The 21,219-nt window shown below is 47.6% G+C and overlaps 1 protein-coding gene across 3 annotated transcripts; it reads right to left on the bottom strand.

Annotated features, from left to right (window-relative positions):
• Positions 1–1,547: 1,547 nt before the first annotated feature.
• PHC1 (polyhomeotic homolog 1) lies at positions 1,548–19,625 on the bottom strand. 3 transcript variants are annotated; one of them, XM_059838364.1, is made up of 16 exons: positions 19,534–19,625; positions 15,646–15,802; positions 14,917–15,027; positions 13,666–13,743; positions 13,130–13,171; positions 12,771–12,920; positions 11,691–11,846; positions 10,263–10,761; positions 9,179–9,942; positions 7,344–7,491; positions 7,043–7,251; positions 6,346–6,457; positions 5,649–5,757; positions 4,830–4,980; positions 4,077–4,308; positions 1,548–3,777 (listed from the first exon to the last, which is right to left on the bottom strand). In XM_059838364.1, exons 2-16 carry the CDS (start codon positions 15,757–15,759, stop codon positions 3,623–3,625), a joined length of 3,030 nt encoding a protein of 1,009 aa, XP_059694347.1. In that variant the 5' UTR covers positions 15,760–15,802; positions 19,534–19,625; the 3' UTR covers positions 1,548–3,622. The 3 variants fall into 3 exon arrangements, with proteins under 3 accessions (XP_059694347.1, XP_059694346.1, XP_059694349.1); XM_059838363.1 differs by lacking the exons at positions 13,130–13,171; positions 19,534–19,625; XM_059838366.1 differs by lacking the exons at positions 12,771–12,920; positions 13,130–13,171; positions 13,666–13,743; ... (1 more) ...; positions 15,646–15,802; positions 19,534–19,625 and adding an exon at positions 12,398–12,523.
• Between the last annotated feature and the right edge of the window lie 1,594 nt (positions 19,626–21,219).

The raw sequence follows: 21,219 nt of genomic DNA, 5'->3' as shown, positions 1-21,219 counted from the left end.
GTTTACAGGATCTGTAAGACACTGGAATTATTTTTCTCTGAATGCATTTTCAGCTTTTCTAACTTCTGCGCTGTTATACAATTTCTGCCAGCATAACTGGCACAGAGTGCTCTATGCCAGACTCTGGGGGTGAAGAGGCATTAGCACCTCTGCAGTCTTTTGTTTCCCTAATGGCAGTGGTGTGAACTTCTCAACAGTTTGCTTCAACAGCTGTACAGGGATGCATGCCATCCTCTCAGACTGGAGAGGGGCAATGCTGAAAAACCATAGGAGTTATATGGAGTCAAAATATTGACTTCAGTCAAAGTATTGACTCAGTCTTCTCAATCAGTGAGAAGCAAAAGAAAAAGATGTGCTGCTAAGGAAAAGGAACATTTGCTGAAACTGAAAGTCACATCAAGACAAAATGAGACAGGTAGCTGCCACTTGAGTTCTGACACAGGCTTCCTGAGGTGACTGCCCACACACCTCAGTCACTGTCAGCATTGTGATTTCACACTCCCCAGAAGTTTCCTTGTTTTGCAGACGGTTTTCCTACAAAGCCATCAGAATTTATTTTTATATCAAAGGAACCATGGAAGTCCTGGCTAAGAATGCTAATGCACTGAGAACTGCATAAGGGACTCTTACATGGTCAGCTTTCATAAATCACTGTCCCCTCAAGCATGGTGCAGGCCAGTCTTAAGTCACTTGCCCTGCGCAGATGGTACTTAACATACTGCCACTGGCTGGGAGTGAGAAAGACCTTCTCTTTGGGCCCTGGTGAAAAGCAGGTACACTTGAGTTGTAGACTTAATGGGAACCTTCAGGAACTTCGCACCTTGATTCTAAATTGCTTTTTATTTGAGAGGCTAGACTGAGCAATCCCATTCTACCCCACTGTGTGGACTGGCTGACAACTGCCCTCAGTCTGGGGGGCAGAGACTGAATAAGCAAGCCACCACTGTGTTAACAGCAGAGTACAGACAAGGTTTATGTATTTTTAAGACATTGAGAGAAGAGGGGCGGCCCTGCTTTCTTTCTGGGTTTGGAGTGGGCAAGCAATTCCTGCTTTCTTTGACTTTTGTTACAGTCTCAATCTTTCTCATAACATGGGAAAAATAGGAAGTCAGTAAGTCCGTTACTGTTTTCATGGTGGTGTCTAAGGTAATTTTTTTTTGTACAAAACACAACTTTCAAAAATAAAGTGACCAAAAAAACCTGGTGAAGTCTTGTGCTGATGTAGCAAGAGCTTGCTTTGGTGCCAGAGCACTTTTTTTTCTTGCCAAAAAGTCAAGGGTTCTTAGTGTGTGGTGCCTTGTGCCTGAACTCTTGCCCGTAATGAACACGTTCTTGTTAGTTCATTGTTTTTGCTGCCACCTTGTTTCACTCCAGATTCTCTCAGGCCTATGAGGGAAGGCTATCCACATCTTTCAAAACTGAAACTTTGGAGGCTCAGAATGGATGGATTATGCTGTTTTCTGCAGAAACGACAGTTAAAAATAACTTAGTGATGAGGTTTGTACTTTTCAAACACTTGGGAGTTAGAAAGCAGCCAGACCTGCAAAGCCTGATCAAGCATTTTTTTATTAAGAACACTGAACATGAAATGAAGAAGTGAAGCCTTCCCCTTTGACTGAAATAAAATCCAGTCCTCAGGAGCAGCTGTTAACAGTGGCAGGCTGCCTGTCTGCCTACCCTGCCAAGGGTCAAACTAAGCAGGAGTTGTACCACACCCAACCTGCTAAGGATAAAATGGTTGAAGAACAGCCTTCCTGTGCTCACTGCTGATTCTAACCTCCCCCTCCCCTGTCCCCAGATTACATCAGACCAAACTGTGGTACCAGGGTGCAAGCAAGCACAGGCAGCTTCCTTTGGGCCTATTTGCATTCACAAAGCCTCAGAAGTCTTCTCACGTGAAAAAGGATGTCACAAAAGTGAGATTCAGCAGCACAGTCAAGACTAGGAAGCTGCTGCCACATTAATCCATCTACTAAGCACTTTCCTTCCTCTTTTTCTAAAGGGTCAATAAAGAGCCCATTTTAAAGATCTCTAATCTTTTCCTACCTATGCTATAAGGCTTTCTCCCATGCCACTACAGCTTTTCTGCAACAGTAGGTGCTTAACACAGAGAACAGTCGTATGTTTCACTCAAATATTCATGTGAAACTTCTGAAAACAGAAAAGCTGAGATACATGGTTTATAACACCATCTTGCTTTCAGGTATTTGGCTCTAGAGAGCACTTACCTCTTCACTGTTTGTCTAACCCCTTCAGGTGTTTTGCCTGTTTGAAGCAGAGGTGCTTGTGGAAGAGAATAACTGTGCCCAGGTTTCCACCTTTGGCAATTTGGCTACAAAACAGCAGAATACCACATTTGGTCCTTAAAAAAATAAAACCACCAAAGAACCCCTAAGCAAACCTGGAGGGGCTGAGTAGGAGAAAATCAGTCTGTAACATAATTTCTACCCTTTAGAAATGAGAAGTCATATTGAAATATTAGTATTCAGTTCTTTTAGGGTGGGTGTTTGGTGTCTTGTAACTGAGAAATACTTGTTTTACAACACAACAACAACAAAAAGACAAACAAAACAAAAACAACAACCAAAAAAAAAAAGAAAAAAAAAAAAAAAAAGCCTGAGGCAAGCAGTACAATCCTGTCAGCCTAATTTTGTCCTGTAAGCTCTCCTGAGGATAATGAAGACAGACATGAAAAGAGAAGAATACAAACTGGTAAGAAAACACACAAAACAAAACCCCAGCTCATTTCATGAAGAGCCTTGGTGCGTCTGGAGACTGCTTTGGATCTGTAAATTATGCTCTAATGGGAAAACACACAATGGGAAGACAAACCTTGTGCTGCAAGGTTCCCTAATGTAAAACAATCCCCTCCCCTTTGAGTTTCCCATCAATTTGTCATAAGTACTCAGGAAAAATCCTCTGACTTGTTCTGAGAGGAGCACCTGGAGTGAATAGCTGCCACAACACTTTAGCTTTACTGTCTCCTGTAGACATGCAGGGTGAAGACAAGACAGCTCCTATTGCCACAGGCCTTCAAGTTTGGTATGCATGCTGGAATGGCTATTAAACCCAGTTCATGAGCAGCCTAGGTATTTTTAAAAGTGGAAAAGCAGCAGCCCCTTTTGCTCAAATTCCTGTCACCTCTGTCACTTGCAATTTGTTAGTTCCCCTTCACAAAAGCCCCAAGCACAGGTGCTCCCACTGTCCGTGTGGGGCCAGCTCTTCCTATGCCTTGAGTTCTGGCAATGATATTCAAAGCTAAGATCTAGCAGACCCGCTGTGGCAGAAAGGGTTGAGGACAGTTCCCTTTCAGAAGTCTATTAGGACAGAAAGAGATCCCTTTGACATCTTTATATGGTGTATACAGGGGAGGCATATTCAAAATCAGGAAGGAGAGTTGTTTAAAGGCCCCAGGTGGCAGTTTTCCTTAACCTTGTAGCACCATTAAGAGACCAAGAGATGGGTTTGTGCATGGCAGTTTCAATCAGTTAAATTCCTTCTCATTCTTCTTGAAAGCAAGACCACAGGGGACTGTCCCATTCTTCCCCACCCCAGCAGGATGCTCCAAAACTGGCAGCTGCCCTGGGGTCAGAGCAAAAGTGAGACTCTGGCTTCAGAGTTCTTAGGTCTCCTTTAGGACATTGATCTTGGCACAGATCTTGAGAGCTGGTCCCAGCTTGATGTTCATGGCACTCATGAGATGTTCCTCCTTCAGAAGCAACAGGGCCTGACCATCAATTTCCTGTGACCGAAATTCCTCAGCAATTTCCTGGCACCCTGTGAAGCAAACAAAAAAAAAAAAAGCAGTGAGAAACACATGTGCATTGGGCACTCCCCTCATTCCTCCTGCATCTCTGGCAGGTACAGAAAAGCAAGCTAGGAATCTAACCAACCCCTTTCCACACCCTAGTCCACAGCCTCCTTGAGCACACAGGCTACTTGAGAAATAAATCTTGAGAATCCATCTCTATGATCTACTCCAATTCAGAAACATGTCCAAAAGCAGCAGGCACCACTGAGCCCAATCTCCCCATGCTACTGGATCACAGGAGTGCAGGAGAGGATCTTAACCTCACCTTGCAATGATGCAATGAACTCGTACACTTCCTCCACACTCCAACGACTAGGGTTGCTGGACAGGAAGACTGGGTTGATGCCATGTAGATCTGGGGTAGGGGGGGCCATATTAGAGTTTGCCAGGTCCCTCTCTCCATGACTGGCCCTTACTGACAGGGGTCCTGGAGATGTAGGGGACAAAGCTTCATCATAGCTGGAGTTATCAGAGCCTCGACTTGAGTCTTCCTGGCCCTACAAACCCATAGGAAAGAAAGAAAATAAAAAGGGTTTTGTAAGAAATTCACAATTACAAGCTGCAAAACAAGACACTGGGAGCAGCAGAAGTTGTCCCAACAGTCTGGAACAACCGACCCAGGCTGTTGGTACAGGGGCAGCTGACACAAGAGCTCCCTCTCTTCTTCACATCAGAACTGAGGCTCATTCCATTCATCTATAGCCCAATTCAAGTCATTCATGTGAAAGACTGCTAATCAAATGGGAAAAGTAGATTATTTTCTGCCAAGGCTGTCAGCAGGTCTCACTCACTGAGACCTTCAAGATGCACACAGGAGCGAACACCGAGTGCACAGAACAAGTACGAACGTGAATACACTTCCTGCAGTCCATGAGGGATTAGACCAGCTCCCTGTGCCTTGTGTAACAAGTGTGTCAGCATGCCCGCATCCTGCACAACTGCATCCACTGTGACAAAGTGGTACAGCCAGAAGGAACAAACCCTACACAGACCTGCTTTGACAGCTGTGTGTCCTTACCCTGTGGCGCTTGCCCTGGATCTTCGTTCGAGCGATTTCGGAGCTGCTGCGCCGTGGTCCCCGTCGGCGCACACGGGCATAGTTGGCTTCCTGGAATTCCTTCATCTTCTTTCTCTGCAGCCGGAACTGATGGCTGCAGCTGACATTGTACCTCAAGTAAGCAGAAGCACAGCAGCAGTTAGAAAGCAGCAACTATCTAAACCACCTACTTCTCCTAGATGGGGATAATACTCCTCTTTACAATCAAGTTCTGTTCCTCCTCCTTCTAAGACTTCCCCTTGGAAAGAACCAGTCCAGACTTCTGACACAAGCAATATTTGGACACCAGAGTCTTGATCTAACATCTGAAGGGTCAATTAAGTAATTCCCCTAAGGGAAAAAAGACCCATAACAAGCACTCTGCTATCAACAGGAGGAAAAATGACTACTCTAACTTTTCCCCATTTTTTCCCCCAACGCTCCCTTGTGTCTTTGTCTAGTAGCAATGCATGAGACAGCTACCAGTATGCATTTATTTAGTCAGTAAAATGTATATTTCTCTGAAGAGAGGTTCTTTACAGCCCCAGAATTTCCCCCTTCCCAGTTCATTTTCTGAGCAAGCCAGAAATTCTGTTTATACTCAGCATCATATCCACCTCTACAGACCTAGAAACATTCACAAATCATTTAGAGCGGTAAAGAATGTCTGTGGCCAGTACATGCCACAGAGGGAGGATCAGATGTACTGAAAGGTTGTACACCACTTGGAGAAGGGCCACATGCCCAGTTCCAGCACACGTGTAGTCACAGATAAGGAATCTTATATCTTGCTGTTATTACCTTTTAGCACAAGTCATCGAACAAAACCTCTTGGAGCCACGGAACTGGCTTGCTGGGGCATACTTCCCACAATATTCACACTTCAACAAGTTTGCCTTCTTGTCAAGCTCTAGGTGAGATACAGAGTAACACACCAGTTGGTGATCTGAACTGAAGCATATCACACACCCAATGATTCCCCATTCCACTGCTCTTCTTTTGAGCAGGCAGATGCCAAGCACTATTTTCTACTGAATCTAGTAAGTAGTTAGCTTGGGGAAGCAACTGGGAAAAGAGAAGCACAAGTTCCACTAATTAGGACCCCAGGATATCGAACAGAACAGTTTTTTTCTCCTGGTCAGTACCACTTAATGGAACAAACAAAAAATAGCATATTCCTCACATCCTACAAGGCTGTGGTGGAAATCTCCATTACTCTGCTCTGTCCACACATCCTTCACAGCCTACAGTCATTAAAGACAGGTACAGTTCAGAATCTCCTGCTTACTACTGACACAGGATGTGTTAGATCATATTTACAATAACAAAATAAGCATTGTCAGTCTTCTGGCACTCAAAAAAGGCAAGATTCTAGTTCCACAGGTCAAGTCTTTAAGAAGCTGGGATGCAGAGATACAAGTCCATAATGCATTAAGTTAGTAATAGAGAGCAGAAACTTTCAGTAACACTAGCTAGTCCTCCTGCTCTTGAAACTCACCCATGGAAGCACTATCCTCTCCCAGAGAATTGCTGGACAGGTTTTCATTCTGACCAGGAGCCTCTCCCTGCAGTGGCTTCTCAGATTCTTTCAGCAGCTGAGAACAACCCACCTGGATAGGGAGAGGATGAGTTGGACCCACCAATAAAGGATTCCCTGCGTCCACCACCCTCTGCCAAGGTATGTGTAGTTCAAAATTCAACTCAGAAGAATCTCTCTGCCTAATAGGGAAGGAGAGATGCTGAAAAAAGTCATCAGTGCTTCCTGACTCACGGGCTTGGTTGTTCATTTAAAGATCCCCAAGCACTATCTGCCTTGAATAATGTCCAATTCCATGTAACTCCATTTCCCCTTCTTTACTTCAACTTCACTTGCTGCCTGTTCAAAATGCATCTTTCCCTCACAGAGAGGAGAGCCTCCTTACAATTCCTGCGTTATTACTTTGGTGACAACTGAAGTAAGTGGTTGCTGCAACACTTGTTTCACTCCTTCAAAACCCTTCTCTTAATGACAACTCTTAATGTCTTGCTTCATTCATGACACCACCCTCCCTTCCCTTCCTCTTTATTGTCTGTGTCCCAGACTAAAAATGCTGAATTGGAATAGTGGGAAAGATACTCCTATGCAAAGATGGAACCCCACCACTCTCCCAAGAATGTGCTACACCTCCTTCCCCCACAACAAAAAAAATCCCTACTGGAAAGGGCTCTGCTCCCTCCTGGATGACAAAGCCTTCAATGATGTGTGTGAGGATCTGGGGCTTGACGATGGCTTGAGGAGGTTTGGAGTCTCCCATCTGACGTGACACCAATGCCAGGTTTGGGGTGGAAGCAGAGGTGGGGGTGGCTGAGACTCCTTCACTTGATGTGGCGTTTGGAGTTGCAACGGCAGCAGTATCAGAATTATCTGGAAAGTTAACAGCACAGGCGTGAGCTAACTTTGCTCTACGTACTTCAGATCACTAGCACACACAGGCAGAGCCCTCCTTTGTACCTCACCTCCAAGGCCACTCTTCTCCTCCATGTTTTTGGGGCTGTCTGTTACAGGAGAGGACCTGGCAGGCAGGAGTGTGGTGACACTGGCTGGCTCCTCCTTCTCTTCCTCTGACTCTGCCTTGCGCTTTACTGCCAAGGTTTGAGATTTGCCCTGCATGAATAAAGAGGAACACGTAAGCAGATAGAAAAGCTCCAAAGCAAAGAACAAGCCAGATTAAAAAAAAAAACAAACAAAAAACCCAAAACAAACTAAAACCAAAAAAAAACAACAAAAAAAAAAAACACAAAAAAAAAAAAAAGAAAAAAAAAAAGAAAAAACAACAAAGCATCCTGCTCCATCATACTTGATTTCCAGCCTGGTTTCTTCTGGAGATGCCTCTAGAACCCACAGTACATACCTTTACTTGGAGGCATTTGCCTAACAAGGAACAAAGCTTGAGGAGACTCACTACCATGCCACAGACTAGGATCTGATGTCCCAAGTCATGTTGATACACTGGTATAAGACCAAGACACTGTGTGAACCTCAAAGGATTATTGCAGGAAGAAATGGAATGGCATTCACCCAGCAGTTTCCAAACAGGTTTTCTGGATAAATCAGATCAGTTTCAATGAAGAGTTGAAAGAGTAGGGGACACACATTCACCAGGAGCAGAACCGACTCTCTGTTCTAAAAATCAAGACAAATCCTGCAAAACCTTCCTGAAGAAGGAGAGTTTAGAAAGTCTCAGCAACTGGCTAAAAAGGTGTTCAAGGCAAGGCTGGATGGAACAACCCAGCCCACTCTAAGGCGCCCCTGCCCAAGGCAGGGGTGTTGGAATTATATGATCTTTAGGGTTCGTTTTAACTCCAATTATTTATGATTCCATGACCTGAGCTGGCAAAGTGCTGCTGTCTCAGGGATTTAGTTAGGCCCTAGCTGGACAATTCACAACAGCATGGACAAGGACTATGGAATTTGAGTTTTCCTCTGCATAGCCTGTTGCTAGGGGATCTTCTGGGGCCTAGAGTCAGTGGCTAGTACCACAGACCAAGGGATCTGTAACCCAGAAATATCCACACTGGAGCCTGTGGGAAAGACCCACACTGCAGGACTTTATGAAGGACTATATAATTTGTGAAAGACTGTATCCCATGGGATGGATTCCCCCATGCTAAAGCAAGGGAAAAGCATGAGGGAGAGACAAAACCTTATGAGCTGACCACAGATCCCGCTTCCTGCCCTCCTGAACCATTCAGGGAGAGGAGGTAGAAGAGTCAGGAGTGAAGCTGAGCCTGTGAAGAAGGGGGGAAGTGTTTTTTGCATTTGTGCTTACTTTCAATTATCCTACACTAAAGTGGCAGTAAAACAAATAATTTCCACAAACTGAGTTTATTTTGCCAATGATGGTCATTGGCAAGTCATCTCCACATCCTTATCTCAACCCACAAGTTTTTCACTGTATTTTTCTCCTCCTGTTGTGTTGTGAAGGGAGAGTGATGGAGCAGCAACTTGGTGGTCATCCAGCAGCCAGCCAAGGTGAACCAAAGCCCATTGTTAAATGGGATACTGAGTATGTGATGTGGACACCCACCCCATCTGGGGCAGGCTCTGAGTCTCACACTATCAACTTCATGCAAGCCTTTGAATGATAATGTGGAAGAGAAACACTTGTAGTCAGTAGCCCCAGGGGTTGGATTGAAATTAGTGGTTTTGAGGGTAAAAAAGTCTCCACATCCCTTTCCCCAAACCCCTTACCCATCCCATCCCACTGACCTGGGCCTGGACTGCGATTGGTGTCCTAGGAATGAACAAAGAGAATCCATATGCTATTCTCCTTCTCAATGGTATCACTTACTGGCAACTGGACAGACTGCATGTAGAATGCTGCTGGCATCTGAGCCGCAACTGGAGAGGAAGCTGGGCTCTTCACCATGTGGGCTGTGCCTTGAACTTGTGCCAAATTCACCCCTGTGGTGAGAGGGGGAGCTTCCTGTGAGGATGCTGGAGCTGAAGATGATGATGGGGAAGCAGCATGGGTTTGGGAAACAGGCTGGACTACAGCTGGCATTCCCCGTGAAGTCGGCACCGCTGCAGCAATCTGAGCCAAGCCCAGCGCTTGGGCTTGGCCTGAGCCCTGCTGCCGGGTGCCCACTACCTGCACTGGGATGTGTGGTGGAGGCTGCTGTGTTGCTGACATTTTGGCAGGCCCAAGCTGAGGGGGTTTGATGGGGGTGACCAGAGATTTTGACTGGATAGGAACAGGTGACTTGGTGGCTGGCTGGCACGGACTGTCCTGCTGGAGCTGTAAATGCGGTGGCTGAGACTGCAACATAGGTTGCACCACAAGGGTCTGTGCCTGCTGCTGGTTTTGAGGGGGAGCCTGCTGCTGTGGAGGCTGAGCTTGCTGCTGCTGCTGCTGGGTCAGAGATGCTGCTTGCTGCTGTTGCTGCTGTTGAGCCAGCTGGAGATGGGTGGCTGTGTGGAGGAGCTGGGACTGGCGGTGCTGGAACTGCTGCTGGTGATGAATGGCTATCTGCTGCTGGATCACCACCTGCTTCTGCAGATGGATCTGCTGCTGCTGTTGGATCAATGAGTGTGGCTGGATCTGCGTATATGTTGCTATACAAAAACAGAGTAAGAAAAAACAGAGCATAAAAGTTAGCAACAGTGCAGCTGGGAACAACAACAACAAAAATAAGGCAGCCACTGCACTGGTTTGAGACATTAAACTCCAAAATAACTGACAGCTTACTTGCAGAGGACATGAGAGATTAAATCAACTTCTTGTGCTAAAAGAAAGGGATAACCCCTTGAGACAAGTCTCTGGGAGGACCGAAGCTGGGAGATGTGCTGGAAAACCTTTTATCACCAGTCTTCCAAATGTCATTCTTGTGAAGGCCCAATGATTTTGAAGAGAAAAAAACAGATGAGTTTTTTACCTGAACTGATCAGTGTCTGGCTGGGTGCTGGCGTAGCGGTCCTGGTGAGGTTCATGCCCACCGTTTGCTGTCCACCGCTGTCTGTGTCACCCTTCTTTGCAGCTGCGTTCTCCGTCTCTGTCTGGCTGCCCTGGCTGACAGTCACGGCCTGGGCAGCCGCCACCGGCAGCGGCTGAACCACCCCCGTGCCCTTCCTCTGGCAACCGCCAGCAGCACCTGCTGAGGAGCTCTGGCTCAGTCCCATCGAGGGCTGGCTCCCACCAGTGGCCACCACGCCCCCGGAGACACCATTGCTGCCCGCTGCTCCCTGGCTCAGGTTGAGGGACTGGGCTGCCCCGCTGGAGGAGGCCTGGGCCACGGCCATGGTCTGGCCCGTGCCGGCGGCCTGCGGTAAGCCCGAAGCCTGGGAGCTGCCTGGCAGGGCCGTCTTCTGAGCAGAGCCTTGGAGCTGGGCGTTAGTGGCAGAGGTCTGCTGGCTCCTCACAGCCAAGTTCTGCACCTAGAGACACACACACCAAACAGAATCCACGCGCTTTATACATTGTGCTTGCCGGGAGTGTGACAGAGCACACGTAAGCAACACTTTGCTGGGATGCGGGCTGAGTTCATGCCTCAGGTCTTGTGTGAGGAGCTGCTAACACTGCAGGGCAGAGCTCAGCACGGCCCTCCCCAGAAGCACATTATCCTGAACTCTCTCCTGCCCAATCTCTGATGGAAATAAAAGATCTTGTGGCCCTTTGTGAACAGGATCTGGGGACACAGTCTTTCCCCAGGGCATGGGACAGACTTCAAATGTGCTTGCCATACCCTGGCATTGGTAGGACCCAGTTCAGCACAGCTCTAGAAGCACTGAGTTACCCCTTTAAAGACCAGCTGTTCATTTTCAATTTTTGTGCCACCTGCCTGCCCCAGGCCCACAGATCTACTCATGGCCCACACCCTTTCCAATTTCACTCTGCATTTTGGTGCTGCCGCCCTCTGTATTTACTTCCGCTCCAAATGCCACGTTATCTCCAAAATTTGATCACAGCTGGCTTTTCTTCAAAAAAATTGCTTCAGACAAGTCTTTGGCATCTTTACAACAATGAACCAACTGGATGAAGGAATACTACCTCTGGCAAAGACTCTTAATTGCAGTGTGACTGAAAACTGCACACAGAACTCAAGAGTTCTTTTCACAAAATCACAAAAAGATGCTGTGAAGATGGGATTGATCCAGCCTGTGCTCACCTCAGAAATTTTAAGCAGAAATTAATTTCATCTCTGGAGGCAGACAGTTAACATGAAAACATGGTAGCAAAATCTCCTGCCTGCACAGGGACAAGGGCTGGGGATAAAACAGCTCCAATGTGCTATACAGGGACAGCTTGAGACAAAGAGCAGAGGGCGGTGTGGCAGAAGCAGGGGAAAGGGAGGACAGTCACTGACCTGGTCTGTGTCTGCGTGGACCCCAGGAGACTGAGTGGGTGGTACCTCCTGCTGGACAGCAGCCACAGCCCCATTGGGCATCAGGATGAGCTGGGAGGCGAGAGGCACATTGCGGCCCAAGGTCCGGTTCACCTGCAACAGGTTCCCCAGCTGCGGCTGTTGGGATCGGGTGGTGTGCCGTGCAAGGAATGGAGGTAGGAGAGAAAGGAAGACAAAAAAAACACAAGCAAACAGATCATAAAGGAACACTAGGCTGCAATGTCACATATTGCAAAACCACCAGCCCTGCCCTGCACTGTAACACTGAACATAACCCGCCAAAGCAGGAAGCTGGGAACAGTTTCCTTATGGAAACAAGCACTCTTCTATCTAACACAGGCCTGGGCTAACTCCCACGGACTGCCCAAGGCTGTGTATCTAGAACTGGTTGAACAACAGTGATAAAAAACATACATCCAAGATTAGCGCTGTCTGAAAAGTAGGGGATTACAATCTGTATCTGAAGTCAACTGGAAAACAGAAAATATTTTGCAAGTAGGTACCCAAACCTCAGACTTGACTCCACAGTCAAGCCTAACGCTCTCTACCTACCTGCACTTCAAGTCAATTAATAGGGTGACATTTGTTCACATTGATTTATTTGTCTAGGTTTACTTGAATTCTGACTTACATCCCTGAGCTCAGCAAGCAGTAGAAGGGTAATTTACCATGTATCTGTTCCAGCACTGAACCAGAAGAGTAGCTTTATTTCTGTGAGCCACATTCAAGTCTAGGACACGTATTTCGCATTTACATTCTAGTGAGAAGTGCTATGGAACCTTTAACATCTGCAGAGCAGAGACACACAGAGTTGTTACTTTCTCACGTGAGCCACACAATACAAAGCTCATCTTGAAGGCTGAGCCCAGAATCAAACTTGTGGTTTCAGGGATGAGACCCTCCCCAAGCAATTTTAAAATATACTGCAACATACTTAAAGCTAGGTTAATCTGTAGGTGTTGGTAATCCCAAGCAGTGAAACTCTGCAGTGGCTGCTAAGTGGGGCTGATGGTCAGGACACATTTGATGCCCATCTCTTACCCGAAGGTACATCTGTGCCTGTGACTGGTTGAGAGGTGGCGAGGTGGTGTTCCCGAGGAGCACAGACTGCGTCAGCGTGGTGGCGCTCGGGGAGCTCACGCTCTGGGACCGACTGATCAGCTGAGCAGCTGATGTGGTGGCAAGATTGATCTTAGAAGAGAAAAAAAGCTTCAAATCACATATGAAGAGATGGAGGCCGAGAAATAAGTACAAATATGCTTAGTGGGGTACAGTCAGAACAGACATTTTACAGTTTTTTCCTGTATCCCACAGGGGACCAAGAAGAAGAAAGTTCTTGTCTTAGAGGGCTTGTCCTACAGGCTACACAATCTATATTAGCCAGAGCCCTGGATACTGACCTCATTTGTACGCTGAGCTTGACAATCACTGTTAGCATGCAACTGCAATAAGAGATCCAAAAAAATACATCATTTTCTCCAGCCTCCCAAGTAAAGGTAAAAAACCCACAAAACCTTCTCTACCAACTCATCTACTCTCTGAGCAAATCCAAGCTCCTCAACACTTACTACAAAACCAGATATCCTCTCATTCAACAAACTACTGCTCTGCCTAAGACAAAAGCTGCTCATGACTCCTCCTTCTTAAAAGCCCTGATCCTTTACTAATCCATGACAATGTATCCCCAAAGCCTCAGCAAACAGAAATCCATGTCTACCTTTTCAGCTAAGAGGCCTCTCCCACCCAAAACCCTTATCTGGTTTCCTCAAGCCCCACCAATAAAAACAGCACCCCAAATCCTCAAAGCTGTCTGCATCCTGTTGATTCCCAGGACTCTTAGAATCTGGGTGCATCCTAAAAGACAAGGAGGAGACAGAACAAGGTGGGGAGGAGGAGGGAGGCTTTGATATGTGTGCGAGGGAGCAGTTTTACTTACAGAAGCCTGGGTGGTGGTGGTCTGCTGCGAGGTGCTAGTGTTGGGGGAGCTGGCCTGTCTACTGGCTGCAATTGTAGCCTGCAGGAGAGATTGGCAGAAAAATGAGTGCCTGAACAAACTTTTCAATCCAGCCCAATTATTTGGCTCTGTCAGAACACCTAGTCCCTTACCCTCAGAGTATATGACTGCCAGTCTTTCCACCCATGGGTACATGCACTACTCTTGCCCAGGGTGCCTTACTACACACTGCAACCCTCACCCTGATGCTCGAATCCACTGGTAGCACCCAGATGTTCCCTGCAATATTAGCAATTTGTTGGGCTAATTAGGCAGTTTAGTAGCAATGCAATGATAGCACTCCAAGTAACAAAATTCAGATTAGAGAGCATATGGTTTATGGAAGAACATAAATATTGATAGATTTATTTCCCCCTCTCTGATGCCAGGGGAATTCCCCTGCATGAGTTCAGTTAGTTTTGTAACTAGGATTTGTGCAAAACTGATGAGAGGATTCTATTTCTTCTATACTAAGACTGCAGTCAGGGATTTTGAGAACAATGACATCCTGGACTAACTGCCAAGGAGTACAGCTACAAAGGTATTGTTATACAAAAAGAATATATTAATGTCACACATAATCCATTTTGAGCTGATGATTAGGTCTAGTAGGTGAGCAAAGTTGATAAAGAAAAAAAAACACTCCACATTTATGCATCATAAAATATACTGATTTATATTGATCTGCGTATGTCTCAATTAGACAGCCTCGTGGTTGGGCAGGTTTACCCTCCTGCTGGTAAAGAAAACATGACTACTAAGTTCCAAGACAGACATTTCAGAGAATGCTGCCTGAAACTTCATGCAAACACAAATGTTTATTCTCAGAGAAGCAACTACCCACTGATCCCTTTAATACAGTTTTTAGGCACTACTGCACCCACTGCTGATGTAACCACCCATCTTTTAGTTAAAGAAGGAGCAGGGGGTAGCAATAGGCCTCTGAAATACAAGTTCCTTGATGGTGATGTCAAATTTTATCTTCCCCTGCTCTCTAGCCAAAAAAATAAATTAATCTTTGCTTCAGGCTTCCAGTTGACTGGCTGTATTAACTCTAAACAATGTGTTTAGGGACTCATTGTCTCATCAGGGATCAGGATGACTCGGTGCACAAGGCACTGTATAAAAACAGAACCTCTGGATCCTCCCCAGAGAATGATCCAACTCCTCTCCTTCTGCCTCTTGGCAACTCACCTGCTGGACAGCAGCCAGGCTGTGAAGTTGGGCACTGTTAAACTGCTGCTGGAGCATAAACTGATGGAAGTACTGGGCTGCATTGGGCTGTCTCTGGAGTGCCTGCAGAGCCTAGATAAAGAGGAAAACCCAGTTGTCAAAAACTGCATGCCATTGAAATGTGATTGAAGAGAGCAATGATGAAGTAAGTAAGCCATGAGAGCACATGGAAGTAAGGATCCCTAGAGCACATGAAAAAGCAGGCACCAGATTAGCACATCCAAATCCATAGTACAGTTACAAATTTGGTGACACACTGAATCACAGGTGTATTCCAGGACAGTGGGAATCACACTTGCAAGACTATAATAAACTTCAGGAATCTGGGGATGTGCATGCTCACACAGGCAGACAAGTGTTCCTGTGTAGTTTGCGTATGGAGGGCACAGAGGAATTGGGATGGCAAACTGATTCGCTCTAGAACAGCAGGCTAAAACCAACCTACTGGATCACAGTACAGATTAAGCCTAGGAGGCTGGACACCAAAGGAGTAACCTATAAAACACGAAGCCTCAGGTTACAAGAACTAAACATCAGGCCTAGCATGAGAATTTCTAAATCTGAAAAGATGGCAGTACTCTTAAGCACGGTGCCACCTTGACACACAACAATGCAGAGGAACACAAAAGGGCTCACCACAACCTGCCAGTGATGCACTGCCATCCCAGAGCACACCCGGGGATGTCTCACCTGTACCGCCTGTCGCTCATAGAGAGACATCTGTGAGATCTGAGGCCGGGTGCTTCCTCCAGAACTGGAGCTCCCGCTGGTGGAGTTGGAGTTCTGCTCACTTTCGGTCTCCATGGCGACAGGATCCCAGGAGCTCAGGCTGAGATGGACTCCAAATCTACATTGAAAGAACTGGAAACTAAGTCAGGCTGCAGAAAGAACCAAACTGTATTTCACTACATTACACAGCTTTTATACTAGAATATCTCAATACCAGTCTCCCAGCACATCTTTGCTACCTTGCGGGGACCAGGGAAGCTGGGATTCTAAAATCACCCAGAAATCTTACTCACAGTTTAAATTTTTTATTACTACCATCAGAAACGTAATAGACATATTCTCATACTTTTATTGCCATGCTATAGTTGCAAGCTACAGTATCCTGAACTCTTAAAAAGGTACTGGAATGAAGAAGCAGCGGCAGCTCATTGAAACAGTTCTGGTTACAGACCTGATCACCTCTCCTTTCAATAGAGACTAGCAAACTAAGGAAAATTGCACTGTGCTTCCAGTCCTCCAATGCACTTTGGCAATTTCTGGTCCTCTCTTCCTCCAGTCCCTCAGCTCCAATGCCCTACTGATACCAACTCAGTCCCTCTTTCTCCCAGTTTAGCCCCCAGCCCTCAACTCTTTCTTCTTACGATCACACAAACTTTCCAGCTACTTGTTGCTCCCAAAAGATCTCAACTTGAATATTAGATTAGAAGCTGGAATCTGTGGTGGCAAGTTCCTTTCAGGAGGAACAGAGTCAGAAGCAGAGTGGATGAAGTGTTCAATGGCAACACTTGTGAGGCAAAAGCTGCTGAAGAGGTCATGCAGAACCAGGGAGACCTTCCAGAAGCAGAAAGATGAGTTGCAGCGAATTGCAGGACTGAGAAAGGACTGGAGAAGGCTGTGAGACTGAAAAGAGTGCTTAGCAGAAGAGTAGCACATTGAGATGATCAGGGAGTTTCCTGCAGCAAGAAACATGAGCTACACAGGGAGTAGCAGCAGGAGGGGCTAGAGCCAGAAGAGGGAGAGAAAAGTGATTATACAAAAGAATTTCACTGGAAAAAAAGAAAACCAACCTGATTTTTTAGAACTCCATGTAAGATTAAAAAAAAATACTTCTGGTAAGTCTTATCACTGAGACAGCCTATTTGTTTCCAAAGTACTAGCTTGTTCCTCTGTAGCATATCTGAGATCTCTAAATGAGACCCCTGTAAATGAGCTTCCACGAGCCAGACCACCAGCACAGCTCCTTTATCTAGCCCTTTTAAAATCAGAGATTCTGAGCTTTACAACCTTCACCAAACATTTTCCCAGTGTGTAAGCAAACAGACCTGTGCAGCAGAAAAGGAGGCGCAACAATACTCTCAGCCAGACAACTTTTTCAATTCTGAAATGGTGCTAAGGGCAGCAGATGACTTTAAAGTAGGACAACAACATTAACTCTGCAGAGGATGGGTGGCTAAATCAGGGACCCGCTGCTTCAAACCTGCTCCTCAAAATTGGAAAAATTCTTTAACTGACAAGCAGAGTGCTGCTGCTCCAGTCTGGTCTTCCAAATACATTTTCACCTCTGTCCTCAAGCCCTGTCCAGGCATCCCCCTGCTGATTCAAAACTGGCTTCCTGCACTGCTTCAGCAGTGACCACCTTCTCCCCAACTGAGACACACCTCCTCCTAACTAGCCACTACTATCCTCAGGCACAACCCCATTTCAGCTAGAAACAGCTTGTCAATAAACCTACCTAGAATATAAAAGCTCTTGGAGAAGCAACTGCCTTAAAGACCTTCCCAAGAGATGAAAAATTAAATGAAGCCTGAAAAAAAACATTGAGGAGAGAGAGAATACAGACTTTTTGAAAGAATGAAATTGTGCTGGATAAATAAAGTACTTTGAGTGGGGTTAAAATGCACATGATACTACATACATTGCACCAAGTTCTCCAGTAGCTCAGATGCCATTAGGAAACAATTTACATTCCCTTGCCCCCCTCAACTTCCCAATGGAGATCCTCCTCCTTCACCTCACTTCTGGTGCTCATTAGATCAACTTGGCAGCTGCAGGAAAGATACCCTAAAACCCTGTTTTCTGGCAGATCACAGAGTTGAATTACCTTACTTGTGATGCCACAAGTGCCCATGAGAGAGGAAAGGATGTAACTGATGTTCACCTTAGCTACAGCAAATACCCTTGCCCTCAACAGCTTCACCAGGAGAAGCCAGGCTTCTGCCTTGGTGCTCTGCTCCACCAATCAATCTGTGTTTCCTCAGGAAGCAGCACCACCGATTCCTAAGATTTCCAGCATTTTTGAGAGTTCCATATTGATCTAGATCTTATTAAAATCATAATCAGAGTCTTACTGAAACACCTCTGGCATGAGGCACAGAAAAATTTTGGTCTCTCTAGGCAGAAGGCCTTTTGGAGACATGGACAAAGAAGCTCACTTTGCAGAAGGGCAGTAAGAATTTTAAGTCACTTACAGCAAGGAGAGTTATCCAGCAAAACTCTTTCCAAACACAAAAATGAAAAGGCACAGCATTTCCCCAAGCAAGTTCATCTAAGGATGCAGTTCCATGTTAGTGTAATCCGATCCAAACACAGGCCATTTCCACACAAAAAAGGAGAATTACACTCTCCCCTCCTCCAGCTGCATCCCCAAGCACTTTCCTCTTACAAAAACCTACTAATCACCGGGCTATCACATCACTTGACTCAGCTAGCTGCTCTGAGAGATGGATAACCTACTAAAAATTATTAAACCATGGATTTTACAAACAAACAAACCAAAAAAGGGAAACCAACACACAGTTAACAACGTGGCCACTACTGGAAATTAACCTTTGAACAATACCTAGAACTGCATCCCTAAAAGGCAAACACAGGAGGATACAAAAGCTTTTCAGCACCATGGCAGGAATGACCACACAGCAAAAAGGACGGGAAGGAGAAGGGAAAAAACTGGCTCAGCAGTACAAGCATGAGAACATGGGCCACTCCAGAGCCTAACCCATACAGCACACACCGAAACACCATAGGTGGCCCATCTACAAGTTCCCGACCTTTCTCGAGCACAAGGGCAGAAAAAAGTCAAGCCAAACAATACTCTAATCACTAAGCACTAGGTAGGAGGTTGAAAAGTTTTACTTGTTCACCCCATCCACTCACTCCCCCGGGGCATGACTGCTGCCTGCATAGCATTTCCTATCTTTCCTAAGTAGTTTTGTCACTTCATCCTTGAGAAACTAAGTTAGGAAACACGTAAGATTTACACGGGTTTACACCACAGGTTTGGAGAAGCAAAGCTAGCACCCCCGTACTACAGCATATTCGCTGCTGCTACTATATGTTTCTACAAGCCACACGAGCAGAGGTGTGGAACTGCCGGGACAAGCTGACTGCTCTGGGATGCTCTGGAAGCAGCAGTGGATGCGACGCTCCAGCACTGCAGGACCCTCGCACCACCTGGTCCCCACCCCTCGGTGCCCAGCCCGCCTTTCCCCGCCAAGCGCCTCGCCCGGCCGGCGGCGGGAGAGCGAGGGAGGGAAGGATGGAAGGATGGAAGGGGACAGCGCGGCTGCAGCCACCCAGGCCGCCGGCAACTCCGGCAGCAAAGTTCACCCGACACGGCGTGCGGGCGCCCTGCCCGCCCGTGCCGTGCCCGCAGCCCCGCCGCGGCGGGAGGCGGGATGCGCCGCAGGATGCCCGAAGCCGGGCGGCGGCTGCAGCGGGGCTGCACGGGGGAGCTGCCCGGGGCCGCCCGGGCAGACAATGGCTGCTCCGCCGCCGCTGTCAACTTCCATCCCGCGCCGGCCCCGGGGAACTCTCCCGCCGCGGCCGCCCGCGCCCCGAGCCCCGCCTCACCTGCAGCCGCCGCGGCTCTGCCCCGCTCCGCTCCGCCGCCCCCCGCCCGCCCGCGGGACCTGCGCTGCCGCCGCCGCACCGGAGCCCCCGCACCGCCGCCGCCGCCGCGCCCGACACGCCCCCCGCGCGCGGGCAGCCGGGCCCGGCCGAGCGGGCGGGGCGGGGCGGCAGCTCCGGTGTCGGGGCGGGCGGGGCCGGGGGCGGGACCTGGCGGCGGCTCTGGCGGGGCCGCGGTCTGGCGGGGCGGCCCCGAAGGGGCGGGACCCGTGCCCGCTCCGCCCGCCCCTCTCCCCGTATCCCTCTTTTTTAATGCCTTTTTTCCTTTTCTTGTTTTGATTTTTTGTTGGTTTTATCGGCCGGTTTTTTTCCTTTTTTTTTTTTTTTTTTTTTTTTTTTTTTAAATCTCGGCCTCTGGGGCTCCCCCGGCGCTCCGTCACTTCCTCCCTCGAGGCGCTTCCGGGCACGTGGTGCCTTCCCCGGGCGCCGCTTGCCCGTTGCCCCGGTGACGGGAGCGAGCCCGGCGGGACGCGGCCCGGCGCCGGCGGGAACGGCGGGAGCAGCGCCCGGCACGGCCCCGCTCCTCGCCCGAGGCACAGCTGGCACCGAGGCATCACGGCGCTGATGGGAGTCACAGCCCGGGTGCTCGGCGGGCGCACAGCGCTCTTCGCGAGCCTGAGCGGGTGTCCCCTCTGCCAGGTCTCGCTGCACCGTCCGTCTTTCTGGAGACTGATCAACCTTGTTAAATGCTAGTCGTTTGATATAGCACGGAATCAGTTCGGTTGGAAAAGACCTGCTATCACCGAGTCCAATCTGTGACCGAACACCACCATATCAATAGACCTTGGCACTGAGTGCCGCATCCAGCCTTTCCTTAAAGACCTCCAGGAACGGTGACTCCACCACCTTCCTGTGCAGGCCATTCCAATGTCGAATCTCCCTTTCTATGAAGAAATTCCTCCTGTTGCAGCAGCTAAAAACTATGTCCTCTCATCCTGTTGCTAGTTGCCTGGGAGAAGGATGTAGGTTGTAAACTGTTTTGTGTTGGTACCTGCAACAAGCTTTGATGAACAAACAGGACACAGCAGGAGGTCTTCTGCCTTCTACATGTGTACACACGTAGAGGTGCACAGTAGAAACCTGCACGAACATAAAAAACCCCACTGTGCCAGAGCTCACTGGCAGCTTTTAGAAGAGAAGTTGCACTGTGCAGGCACTTGGACCTCTCTTCTCTTGGTTACTCTCAAAGAGCATCAGTTTCTTGCCTGGCTTAGGGTATGAGTGGTTGATTGTGGCAAACTGAGGAATTTTTAACAGTAATGTTGTCATCTTTGGATGGGAAGTGGAGAGAAAGTATGTATGCATGCAGTGACAGGACAAGGGGCAATGGCTCCAAAATGAAGAAGAGCAGGTTTAGATTAATTATTAGGAAAAAATTCTCTCCTGTGAGGGTGGTGAGACACTGGCACCGGTTGCCCAGAGAAGCTGTGTATGCCCTATCCCTGGCAGTGTTCGAGTCCAGGTTGGATGTGTGAGAAACAACTTTGATCAAGCCGTTCTAGTGGGTGGTGTCTCTGTCCATGTCCTGTTGGTTTGGAACTAGATGACCTTTAATGTTCCTTCCAACCCAAAGCATTCTATGATTTTACGATCAACTTATTTGTTTCTAATAAATGCCCATCGGGTCAG

This window comes from Haemorhous mexicanus, chromosome 2 (assembly GCF_027477595.1).
Source record: "Haemorhous mexicanus isolate bHaeMex1 chromosome 2, bHaeMex1.pri, whole genome shotgun sequence".
Lineage (NCBI taxonomy): Eukaryota > Metazoa > Chordata > Aves > Passeriformes > Fringillidae > Haemorhous > Haemorhous mexicanus.
The sequence above is the reverse complement of the archived record's forward strand: the minus strand, read 5'-3'. Positions and strand labels throughout refer to the sequence as shown.

Bases quoted from the DNA above. Each gene is read 5' to 3' on its own strand.
- PHC1 (XM_059838364.1), bottom strand. From the start codon at position 15,759: ATGGAGACCGAAAGTGAGCAGAACTCCAACTCCACCAGCGGGAGCTCC. The intron at 12,921-13,129 runs GTCAGTATCCAG...TTCTCTTCTAAG, and splicing joins AAGCTCAGCGTACAAATGAG to ATCAATCTTGCCACCACATC. The intron at 6,458-7,042 runs GTAGGGATTTTT...CTCCCTATCCAG, and splicing joins AGGGAGCAGAGCCCTTTCCA to GTGGGTTGTTCTCAGCTGCT.